The 13,462-nt window shown below is 29.6% G+C and overlaps 1 protein-coding gene across 1 annotated transcript; it reads right to left on the bottom strand.

Moving 5' to 3' along the window:
- Positions 1–309: 309 nt before the first annotated feature.
- LOC149890298 (uncharacterized) lies at positions 310–12,480 on the bottom strand. The gene is made up of 13 exons (XM_090086210.1): positions 12,293–12,480; positions 11,637–11,827; positions 11,373–11,560; positions 11,050–11,175; positions 10,315–10,966; positions 10,033–10,149; positions 9,808–9,948; positions 9,554–9,598; positions 1,692–1,808; positions 1,439–1,513; positions 1,197–1,328; positions 948–985; positions 310–832 (listed from the first exon to the last, which is right to left on the bottom strand). Exons 1-13 carry the CDS (start codon positions 12,306–12,308, stop codon positions 670–672), a joined length of 2,001 nt encoding a protein of 666 aa, XP_089942336.1. The 5' UTR covers positions 12,309–12,480; the 3' UTR covers positions 310–669.
- Positions 12,481–13,462: the final 982 nt, after the last annotated feature.

The raw sequence follows: 13,462 nt of genomic DNA, 5'->3' as shown, positions 1-13,462 counted from the left end.
GGAAATATCACGATATTACTAGTTTACACTGTAAATACGATTTATTGTGAAATTACGCGAAAATATCATACTATGATGCGTAAATCTCGAAATATATCGGAGAGTGCGTGAATTTCTCCGCATCGGTCTCGGACTACATCGCACCTCCGATGTGATACCATTCCTCACCATCTTATCACATCAGAGTCACCTTTATAAACTATTTCTCACATCGGAATTTACGCATTTACGCAATTTCCGATGGCGGGATGCTCTATTTTGAGGTATATCTACCTATAGGCATTTTTTTTATTTCACTGAACCACAATATTTTTCTTTTGAAATAACTTACATTTAAGACATTATTTACACGATTTGTATTAACATAGCAAAAAGACAAGAAAAAAAAGAAAAAGAAAAGGAAAGAAAAAAAGAAAAAAAGAAAAGAAAAAAAACTGCACTTTATTAAGTCCGCTAAAAATAAAATTAGCAGTAGAAAAACAATTTACAAAAAAGACGAAATTAAGGGCATTAAATTTTAAATTGAGTATGTGTCAGCAGAAATTTAAATTATTAGGTTTCTATAATTTAAAATCTATATTTAAATATTTTCTACAGATGCAACTCTTTGCGATTGTATTGACTTATTGAAATTTTATAAAAAGAAATTTTAATTCTTCGTTATTTGTTTTAGTCTTTGCTCTGACAAGAAACATCACGGAAAAATGGTGTATATTTTGGATCACTTGGACCGTCAGTAATTGTAAACATGAAACCGTCTGGAGTTTGTTGTGGAAACAAAATTTGAATATCCGTATGGAGATAGATGTGCGAGTGCTTGGATGATATAAAACTAAAACAAATTCAATAAAACAATAAAACACATTCACACCACAATAAAATGATGAAACACACGCGTTCACACCTCAATAAAATCGATAAAAAAATGAGAAAAAGTGAAAACATACCTTAAATGAACTAAGTAATGAAGTATTTGTGCATCTTGCTGTTAAAAATAAGATATGAATAAAAATAAAATGAAAATACGATTTACGTTTAAAAAAACATTAAAAATTTAAACCGAAACAAAAAAACTCAAAGTTTGAAACTCATATCAATTTGTGTTATGAAATCTCCTTCAACTAAGGTTTTATATTGCCCATTAAAGTCGATATCGGAATGTTAAACTTCCGTGTTTGTAATCAAAATAAAAATACCAGCGTTTTTAGATCCTTCCGTTTTGAAAATATTCTTTGCCTGAGAAATGTTCTAGAAGATGGCGGCATGTCAGTGTAATTGTACAACACGATAAACACTTTCACCACCGTGTCATTTGGATTGAAAACCGTCTAAAACGGTGCAGATTGATAAAGCTTTATCAAGTACTGTTATGTTTCTTTTAAAATTTCGTTCGCTTGTGAAAAAAGAAGAATGCAGGAAAAGAAAATTTATTACTTACTAATTGTACTGTTCCCTTATTTGGAATTCTGTATCTCTTTCCTGGCAGAAGTTTATCACGAAGGTTTATGTGACCCTTGACATATAAAAAAATAAATTTTATCTGACATGAAAACTTTCTTAAACAACAAACAGAACTTGCCTAATTTTAAAGTTGTTAAACTCAAACTTCCTTCCTGTTTCCTTTACCATAATCACTTAATAATGCAAGCTGTGATAAAAAAATAGAGAAAAATAATTGAAACTTTGTTAACCAGATAAGGTGAAGGAACACTTTTGTCTTCCGAAAGCTGAAAGTAATGGACTTTAACTGGCAGCATAACATGCTTTGGACAAAATGAACCACTTGCACCAAGTTCAGCGCGAAAACCCTAATTGGCAAAATAGAAAAAAACAATTAACTAGCTAAAACAGAAACGGAATACACTACATCATCACGATTATCATGGATTGCGATAATGCCAACCTAGCTGACCCAAGAACGCCACTTGTATGGGGTGACAGCCTACATATCAAGGTGCCCTGTGATGCAAATTTTGAAATCTTCTAATTTTGTCCACGGGAAATAATTTCTTTTAAATGTTCAAGTTGAGTGAAATTTTGACTTCATAGTGCGCCAATAGAAACACATGTAGAATGAGAACCACTCTATATAATTTGATAAAAATGCGTGCAAATGTTGCCTATAGCCACACCAAACTCTGGATAAAATTTCAGTCGATTTGGTTAACTGGTTAATCAAATATTAAAATCTTTATGGCAGTTTATGGTTATGGCAGTTTTATTATAAATTTTATTAGTTTTTTGCTACTTTTACCTGAAAACGTTACCAATTACTGTGATATTCGGTCACTATTTTCAAAATAATGTTTACATGAGTGTTCTGCTATATAATACCAAAAATTTTTATTATAATTGTTTAATTGCTACATGTGCCGTTTTCATTTTATATACCAAAATATTGATTTGCTATTTAAAGCGTGGTTTGACTGCAAACAAACCCTAAAGAAAAAGTGCAAGACCTGGTCAAAGGACTACCAAAAAAAAACATGTCTCTTTTAACAAGTTTTTATTGACTCTTGAAACCTTCTTAAATACACTTACTTTCAAAATTAAGTGAAAAAATAACTATTAAAACCCTTTTTTTTTTAACATTATATCACTATTACATAACATCTGATTACAATTTTTAAAATGTTCTTTGATTTTCTCCTCGAAAAATTTATTACAAAATTTATTACTTTTAGTACAAATACTTTATTTATATAATAATATTTTAAATATAATATCAAAATTCATAAATTTTAAATTAACAACATTTAAGGAATAGGTTGGTTAAAATGTTCATTAAAAACAGTAAGCTATGATTTTCTGCTCCTTATCTCTAACAACTCAAATCATGCTAGCAGTTCTTTTAAGATACTTACTGTTTAGATCAGTTATGCAGCACAACAATCTTTCTTTGTACTCTGGATGATTATTTTTTCGCTTACACCTTGACCAATTTTGATAACAATCTTAATGAGTAGTTTTGACAGTTTGTTCACTATAGGGCCCCAAGGGGGATCCTTTGTGACCAATAAAATCTTTGATGTGGTAGAAGACGGTATGAATTTTAGGTGTCATGCTTGCACCAGTTTTCATTAAGTAACACCTTTTGAAACTTTCAATTCTTTCAACGAAGTTCAGCTGTAGGATGAATCCAAAGCAAGCCTTGACAACTAAATTGAAACTCTTGGATGCTTCAATTTGTGAAAGATGTTGGGAACCAAGTTTGTATAAGCAAGTTGTTGCAACACATCCACATTTTTAAGAAGCTTCCTGCATTCATTTCTGTTGAACTGGCCCCCATGATATGGGCTAAGTTAAATGTGGAGGGAAGCTGGCTACTTAACAGCTTCTGTACAAGCAGGTTTAAGGATCCTGAAAATATGATTATAACTCCTAGGAGGAGATGCAATTCTATTGGTGGGATGATTTCAAAGATCAAAACATTATCAGGCCCTCTGATGATTATCTTTTGAATGACATTGCCGAACAGCTTTGCATTAGCAAGATCCCCGCCAGATTGCTAGACTTGAGGCTAGGTTTGATTGACCCCAGTGTTTGCAAGTTTCCAGATTTAGCAAGACAATTTGATTTGATGTCACACCATTTGCATGGGTGCATACTTGAATGGGTTTGAAGACCACAAATTATATTTGCAACTTTCATATCACAAGCCAAAATTAAATTAAGTCCATTTGCATTAATTAGCGACCAGATTTGTTCAATATTGGAGTGAGTTCCTGGCAAATCTTCTGATACCGCAACAGGAGTTTGTCTCTTGACCAGTTATTTGAGTGAGAGAGTGTTTTTGTGGTGGTGAGCTGGTTTCATTCTTTAACACAGTACTAACTTAGATACTTAGACAAAAGTTGAGAAAACCTTTGCCACTATCAATTCTTGGAAAATTAATGTAAAAATTTGGCTCTACCATCTTGCTGGTTGATGTTTGGTTTATAATTTTGACCAGTTCTTTTAAACCGTTGTTTGTAAGTATTTAGTTGTACATTTAAAAGAGCTGGAGTGGTCAATTTTGGAGCACTTGATGGTGACAGGGCACTACTTTGACCTGAAACCAAAACATGCATATTTTATGTTTATAATAAATTTTGTTTCGAAAGTTTGGTAAAGCTTTTAAATTATTTGTTTTTAAAGGAATTAGAAACTTGTCAAAAATATTTTTCCTGAAATCTATCTAGCCACATTTCTTAATAGTCAAGATTTTCTTTCAATATATGCATGTAAAAATTGTTTAAGTATAAATATTTACCGGGGGTTATTGTAAGTGGAGGCCCACCCAATGCTTTAGCAAGTCAAATAGTTCCTTTCAGGGATAATTTTTTATTCAAAATAACTTAAGATGCAATTTGTTCGGCTGCTTTGGCATCATTTGCTGCTAAAGATTGAAGATTTTCCATGTACTTTATTTGAGAGCATTAGTGTGGCAAACCTTTTTCTAAAAGGCTTAGGCATGTGCTGCAGCGCACACTTGGTTCTTTCTCAATAATGGTTTGCTCTTCAAGAGGATGCTTTTGCTGCAATTTTGAACAACTAATTTGACAGATTAGGCAATGACATATCCTGCCTCATGTTTCAAGTCTCACTTGTATTGACTTGAAATCAAATAAAGGGGGGAGTGCAAATTCTTTCCTTGCTTGTTTTCTGTGCAAAGTAGTTCTGCACAATTTGCAGAGTCCTTATGATACCTGAGAATCACTGATATTGATCTTGGTCTTGTAGTTGGCATATTCGATCTGCTTGGAAAACAGAAAGCTGTCTTAGACATTTTTTCAGACAGAGCAAGCACACAAACTTTCAATTTTCATCATGAATCTTTGCTTGATTTAGAATTGTGTTAATTCACTAAATCTAACTTTATTAAATCAAACTCTGCCTTTTACAAAATTTAACCTAAATTTATATTGGATAACAATCCACTTAACATACTTACAGTTATTAATATACTTGTAATCATTTAAATTAATGATACTTGTTAACAATTATTAATGACACTTGTTAACAATTACATTTTTTAACATACTTACAGTGGTTTTCATAAATTTAGACGCACTCATATTTGAGAATAGAAATTTTTAGTCTTTTAATGATAAAACAATAACGAAAAAAGATTTCGGTTTAGTTTTTTTTCTATTTATTAGATAAATACATACAGAATACAAAATTTACAAAAATTAAAAAAAAAAAATACAAATGCTAAGTAATAATTAGGTACAACTACATGGTATTAAAAAAATAAGACAAAAAAAATTATTCATAAATTTAGACGCACGATACATTAGGAGGCGTAATTTATGAACCAATTAATATTTTGTGTATCCACTTTTTGCTTTAATACAACTAAGAACTCTTCTAGGCATAGGCTCAACAAGATTTTTGCACATCGCTTCTGGGACCCTATACCAGGTCTCCTTAAGGATGTCCTTCAGCTGGCCGAGTGTGGAAATTTAAACCTTTGCCAATTCACGGTCAATCCAAGCCCAAATGTTTTCAATTGGGTTCAAATCAGGTGAGTAAGGAGGCCACGGTATTGTCTTGATATTATTATCGTTGAACCACTCCATTGTATAGTATGCAGTCTGTGCAGTAGCGCCATCTTGTTGAAGTTTCCATGGTTTATCATGGAGCATAAGCAGGTCAATTGATGGAATTAGGTTATTTTCCAGTACTTCTACGTATATTCTGGAGTTGATTCTTCCAGTGTATGTTTGGCGCATACCAACACCTTTGTAATTGAAGCATGACCAGATTCCTATCGAGCCTCCTCCACTTTGTACAGTCGGTCTAATGTACCTGGCGTAATACTTTTGTGAGCCATTCTTTTGACTGTTATATTAGATTTGCGATTGATAGGCTCAAAGTTACTCTCATCACTCCACATAATTTTTTTCCATTGTTCTATTGTCCAATACCTTCTTTCATAACACCATTTTAGTCTCCTTTGTTTATCATATGGACGCAAGAGTGGTTTCTTCGAAGCAGAGTAGACTCCAATCTTGTATTTGATAAGTATTCGGCGGACTGTGCTTTTAGAAATAGATGTATTTCGCGTTGTATTGAATTCTGTGTTCAATTCCTTGTAACTATTTTTTGGATTAGCTCTGACAGCTCTAAAAAGGGCACTATCGTCCTTTCTGGTGGTTGACAAGGGTCTATCTGGCCTCGTTTTCTCGCTGGCACCACGAGTGTGAAGAAAGTTTTGCTTCGTTTTCCAAACGCATTTCTCAGAAACTCCAATTAACCTGGCGATTTCTCTATTACTTTTGGTTCCTTCTTTGATGTGAGCAATAATTTGCCATCTTTCAGCTTGAGTGATACGTCTTTTGCCCATTTTTCGCATCTTTTTAGTGCAAAACTAAATTAACTTTTGTTTATTTATTAAATAATGATTAACTAATTCATGGTAAGTTATTTTTATATAAGGTTTTTTGACAAAATTAATTAGTTTAGGCCTATTAATGAGAAATATGGGGAAAAAAAAACTAATTAACTATCAACTAACAAGATATAAGACTTTTTTGATTGTGCGTCTAAATTTATGAATAAAGTAAAATCAAGCTTATCAATTAACTTTTTTGTATTAATTGGTATAGAATGAGTAATAAACATCCTGTAAAAAAAATTAAGGTACTCTATAATAGAGTTTCACTTCCTCTACTAATTTATATATCAAACATAGAGGAAGCACTTTTACTTTCTTTTTATTTTAAGCATTTTCTTACATACATGTAAAAAAAAAAGAGTGCGTCTAAATTTATGAAAACCACTGTATAACTATTTAAACTGATACTAGTCACACTTAATGACAATTTAGAAGAAGTCTTATTTGATAAGACAGTCCTAAAAACGTTTTTTTACTACTCTTCAAAGGACTATTCTGCCCTTCATAACATTTCTCTCTTCAAAAACTATTACACTTTTAGAAAACTTTGATGGATTTTCTCTTTTTGTGCCTTGGCAATTATTTTTAAAAAATTTTTACAAATTTTGTTTCAAAACAACCCTAATCTTTAAAGATTGACTTTCCTCAGACACTTTTTTCCTCTGCACTTTTTAACAGTCAGTTATCATAATTATCAGTTATCATAATTATTTTCTTAGCCAATAACAAATATTTGAATTTCACGCTATGCATAAGCCAAGTCAAACCTTGCTTTAAATAGCAAATCAATATTTTGGTATGTAAAAAAAAGCAAATCAATATTTTAGTATATAAAATTTTTGGTAATACATACTAGAACACTCATGTAACCATTATTTTGAAAATAGTGACCGAATATCACAGTAATTGGTAACGTTTTCAGGTATAAGTAGCAAAAAACTAACAAAATTTAAACAAAAGCTGCCATAAATCCTTAACCAGTTAACCAAATTGACTGCAATTTTTCCAGAGCTTGGTGTGGCTATTTGCACCCATTTTTATCAAATTATATAGAGTGGTTCTCATTCTACAGATGTTTCTATTGGTGCACAATGAAGTCAAAATTTCACTCAATTTGAACATTTAAATGAAATTAGTTTCCACAGACAAAATTAAAAGATTTCAAAATTTGCCCCATACAAGTGGCGTTCTTGGATCAGCTAGGTTGACATTATCATGATTCATGATAGCCGTGTCATATTTATGGTTTTAATCCATGAAGGTCTTTAGTCATGTAATTATGATAAAATACATAAAACAGATACAAAAGTTATAAAAACTTTTTAAACATTTATACAAGAAAAATAATTCAGCATAAAATCAAGTTATAAAAACTTGGTAAAGAAATATTAGCTAAACCAAATGTTAGATTAATATGCAGCCTTTCATATGCTGATTATGAAAGTTGGTTAAAAAAAGAATATTGTTGTTGGCCATAGAAATTTTAAACATAATTGTAAGGGGTTAAGAATTAAGGGTGGGAGTTAACTAACTAAAATTAGCCGACTAACTTTTTAGTCTAACTAAAATTAGTTGACTAACTTCTTAGCCTAACTAAATTTAGCCGACTAACTTTTTAGCGTAACTAAAATTAGTCAACTAACTTTTTAGTCTAACTAAAATTAGTTGACTAAGAATTTACTCTAACTAAAATTAGTCAACTGACTTTTTAGTCTAACTAAATTTAGTCAACTAACTTTTTAGCATAACTAAAATTAATCAACTTTTTAGTCTAACTAAAATTAGTTGACTAAAACAAGATTTAGTGCTAAAAAAACTGAATAACCTATATCATGAAATTATATAAACATAATATGAATTATGACAAATAAATCAACTTAAAGACATTCATCAAAATTTATTGTTTTGTAAGTAATATAATTTGTAACAATTAGGTAATAAAAATGTTTTGTTTGTACCTAGTATTGCCCCAAAATTTTCTTTTATCGAATTAAATAAGAATTGGTTTGTTAGCAGAACAACTCCATCAAAGACAGCTGGTATTTTATACCGAAAACATAATTAGTTATTAGCATTTTAATAATAATTTTTAAAAGAAAAACAAAATTGAGAGTTGAACAAGATATATATTCAATTACACAATATAGAAATAATAAAAAACATTAATTGCCTAACTGTTTCAATCTTATTGTTGTCATTGTAAATATCTGCCTTTTATGAGTGTAGAACAAAATAAATTAGGTATTATTGCCTCAAAAAATCATTGCAGGTATTACATGAAGGAAATCCAAAAATGCTTCTGCACATAACACACCTTTCAAAAACATGGCACCATTTTTTTTTTATATATTGATTTTACATGTGTTTGTAATTTATAATTCACTTTAATTAGAAATTGAAAAAATCCAGATCTGAACCACTTTTTATTGAAATTTAAAACAAGTACTTAACAATAATGGGGGACTAATTAGATAAATTTTGTTATAAAATACTAAATGTATATTTTTCAAACCTTTCTCCAAAAACCTGAAAAACTCTGAAAATCGAAACTTGAAACAGATGCTCTGCAGATGTAAATTGCAACTTACAGCAATTTGTAATTAAAAACATGGCGCTCAAACCACTTCACAACTAACACATAACAAGATTTTAAAAAAGTATTTTTTGGGTAACAGTAACAATATATTTTTCCCAAATTAAAAATTTAGTAGACTAAACTTAGTTAAACTAAAAAGTTAGTCGACTAAATTCAGTTAGACTACAAAGTTAGTTGACTAATACTAGTTACGCTAAAATGTCAATCGACTAATTTTAGTTATGCAAAAAAGTTAGTCGACTAAGTTTAGTTAGACTAAAAAGTTAGTCAACTAATTTTAGTTAGACTAAAAAGTTAGTCGACTAAATTTAGTAACGGTTTTTTTAGTTAAGTTAGTTACAATTTTTAGTTTTGGTCATCCAGTTTTAATAAAATAAATTAAGATATGAAGTTTTGAAAAAACTTTTAATAAAAAGATTCCCAAAATGAAAATAATTTTGAAACTTACAGCTATTTGAAATTTTATCACACAAAATTAAATAAAAAAAAAAATTAAAAAAAAATTAAAAGATTGCAGAATGGTAGGTATAAAGTTAAGAAAATTCATCTAAATTTTTTTATATGATAAATATTACCTCTACTGTTCCATTGATTGGCATTCTTCCTTTTAAAACTGACTCCTTAAATATATTTTTTTAAAATCAAAATTCCTAGTTTCAACAATATAAATTTTAAAAACAACATTCTTTTAACCAATTAGTGCTAAACTATAATAATTTGCCTAGGTTATAATTTTATTATTTACTTTTCTGTTAAAGCAAAACTATACAGTAATGTTATTCTGCATTTTTAAAGTTTTTTTTGATTATGTAATAATGTAATTTTGCACCTCAAAATTTCCTAAAAGACTTGTTGAAGCAGGTGCACTTTTGCTCAAAGAATATGGAAGATATTCATCTGAGGAGCTACTGCTTGAAAAATCTTCACAACGATTTCCAATGCTTGATTTTCGATCTTTTTTCATGGGAGCCTAAAAATAACCATGTTTGATGAACCATTTATAATACCAAAATATTATAGTTTTTAACATCTTTTCTTATTAAAAAGTACTTACAGGACTTGAAGAAAGAGGTAGACCAGTATTTACATTAAAAACTGCAGTTGTTGCACCACCCATTAATAACCTTCGAGCAGCAATAGGTTTGGTTTTTATATTATCTTGGACAAGCGCCTAAAAACCAAAAATAACTAATAGTCTAAAAACAATTTATTTTAACATAAATAACCAGTGAAAATTTATTAATTAACTTTATTTTACATTTGGTTTGAAGTAATTTTTCAAGTAATAACAGACATTAGCTCCACAGAAACTCAGCAACATCTTCTACATATTTACCTGAAACCTTGCTGTAAAATGTGGTGAAACAGATTTACTTCGTGATTTTAGACTGAGATTTTTAGCTTGGAGCTCTACTTTACTGTGTAAATAATGTTGCCGAGATAACTCTGAATGGTGATGTGTTTGATTAAAATAGATTTCTTTGTTATTGCTTCCCAATTCAAAGTCTTGCATTAAATCAACTATGACTCTATTCCTGTCTTGCATGTTAAAGCCAGATTCAGCATTCATTTTAAAATTCTCTGATGTCTGATTTTTTTTTAAAGTGTCAACTGCAATTTCAACAGTTGGATCTAGTCTCAGATTTTTTACTCCAATATAGAATACATTATTACTTGCAAGATGACAATTCTCTGAGAAATATAAATCTATATTGTCATCTTTGCGTTTCCCAACAATAGAGTCTATAGTATTTCGTTCTGGAGTTATGCTGTCAATAAGCCAAGAATTTTGAATTGAGTTTGTATTTATATTTGAAACTGATGCATTTTTTGATTGGTTTATTAAAAATAATAAGCTGCAAAGCTCCATTCTAGGAAGAGAGGATACCATTACTTGTATGTATTCTGAATTGGATACATCTAGTTTTGGAAAGGCATGAGATATAGGAACTTTTCCAAAATTCAACTTTGAAGAGCAGGAAGAAATTCTATATATTAAAAAAAAAATCAATAATAAACAAAAACTCATGAACAAAAATATTCACAAAAAACTAGAGCAATTTTGACTTACTTAAAAATAATATTATGTGGGGTTGTTCCATTTGTTTTACTCCACCATGCACTCAGCTGTGAAAAGTGAAGAAATGAGCGGATAGCTTGAAACACAGCATCTGTATTTGAATATTGACTGTTGTCACTAGAACAAATTAAAATTGAATTTATCCTTCAAAAATAGCTGATATAGGTGCATGCAAAAATTCTTAATTGAAATAGTCTGTCAGCTCATTATATATAAAAACTAGCCTATGAGGCACTTAAAAACAGCTTTTTTTTTCAAAAAAAAAAAAAAAAAAAAAAAAGGATTTGAAAGATAATATATTGAAAAAAAAACACCTTTTTTTCATTATTTCTATTTTCCATTGCTCCAATAAAAAACAATCATGAATAGATTTTGAGTTTGCTATTGACAACCTTTCTTTAAAAGAATCATCTTGATTACACAAAACATCTATGTTAACCACTTGTTTCTTATTGAATGCTGAATCAACTTTCAATCTTGTGCTTGCCACCAAACAGCAAAGCTAAAAACAATCATAATACTAGTCATTATTATTATTATATCTTTTAAAATACAACAAAAAGAAGACCAAAGTATACTTCATTTTCTTGGTTAGACAAATCAATACTACAGCATTCCTTTAATGAGTTTCTAGTTAATGGCCATGAGTGGGTACCAGCTTTTCTTCCGCATTTATTTTCTGGAAGTCTGCCCTCAACAACTAACACACCAAGATGTTTAAAGATCTCACATGCCGAAAGATCCATTTCAAAGTCAATAAACAAAGAACCTTTAAATTAGATAACAGAAATCTGTAAAAAAAGAACTACTTATATTGGGAAAGGAAAGTTCAAAGTAAAGAAAACAATTTTTTATTAGTAAATCATAAAACTTTATTTAAAAACATCATGCTAATCATAAGTATAGCTTGAATGTGGCAAAAAAAAACTTCTGAACCAATATAACTTTCCTTTTTTCCCTTCTTTTAAGAAAACTATATATATATATATATATATATATATATATATATATATATATATATATATATATATATATATATATATATATATATATATATATATATATATATATATATATATATATATATATATATATATATATATATATATATATATATATATATATATATATATATATATATATATATATATGGTATAAATATATGAAAAGAGATGGTAGCCGCAACGTTAAACTTATAAAACAGTGACGGTTAAAGTATAAAATTGATTTTCACCTTCATTTGGTTTCATAGTCAGTTCAGAGCTAAGATTGCTTGGGATTTGCAGATTATGTTTAAAAACTTCATTTAATAGCAAGGTATTGAGTTAAGAATTTGAGCTAGTTTCACCACTTCACATAAAAAAAAAAACTTTGTTTTGAAAGCGACTACTCAGCATACTGAGTGTTACCCAAAAGCTGCGAAATATTCTTATTGGTTTGGCAGCATAAAAAGATAGACATATATCCAATGATAATCACGGGATTAGTTAATAGCTCTATGGAAATCCCAGAAAAACGTAAGATTGAAGTTTAAAAAAACCTCGTTTCGAAAGTTTTTTGTTGTTTATTACGGTGTCGTCCTATATGTCCGAAGCACGACCGATCACCCTGTTGTTTAAAGATAAACTTATTTCACCATATTACACCGATCATTGGAATTGAATTTAGATAAGAATTTAGATTTTAGAATTCTAGAGCATTATAAAACTGTGAAGAGCTAATAAGTGTAAAGATAATCAACTTAGTTTTTCCCTTTCTGATTTTTTTTTTTTTTTTTTATATATATTTAAAAAGTAACAACTCACTTCAGTTTGGTGCAATTATTTGCATTCAAAACTTATGCGATTTTAAAACTATACAGACATTTTCTAAAATTTTAAACCTCAGCATAATTCACGAATGGAATTTTACTAAATAATGATCTTTATCTCTCAACAGCTGATCTTTTACAGGTATTGCAAATTTTAAATTAACAGGTATTGGCAACAAGCAAATCTTTAGGTCTCTGTCTTGTGTCCTTTATTCAATCAGTTTCGTGTTCAACTCTGAAAATTTGATCTGCCACAGATTTTCCAATTAGTCCTTTTAAAAACAGATTTCCCGACTGGTCAATTTATCCATTTAAAAAGTTAAATTGGAAACTATTGGCCCTGCGAATAAGGTCTGAATTGACTCTAGATATTACAGGAAATGCAGGAGCCTAAATTAGATGCTTTTCAGCTCCTGCAGTTTAAAAGAAATTAACAGAAGTGGTGAACAGTAATCACAATGCAACTGATTTATTTCTGTCGAAAGCAAGGGTATCAAGGCAATAAAAAAATTTCGCTTATGGTATATCCCGAGAAATTAGAAATGATGATGGTTAATGGACATAAAAAAAAAATGTTAAAGTATATCGTTTCAG

The sequence above is a fragment of the Hydra viridissima genome, unplaced genomic scaffold (genome assembly GCF_058129835.1).
Source record: "Hydra viridissima isolate aposymbiotic clone 2 unplaced genomic scaffold, HvirCarnegie_v1 scaffold_4, whole genome shotgun sequence".
Taxonomy (NCBI): Eukaryota; Metazoa; Cnidaria; class Hydrozoa; order Anthoathecata; family Hydridae; genus Hydra; species Hydra viridissima.
The sequence above is the reverse complement of the archived record's forward strand: the minus strand, read 5'-3'. Positions and strand labels throughout refer to the sequence as shown.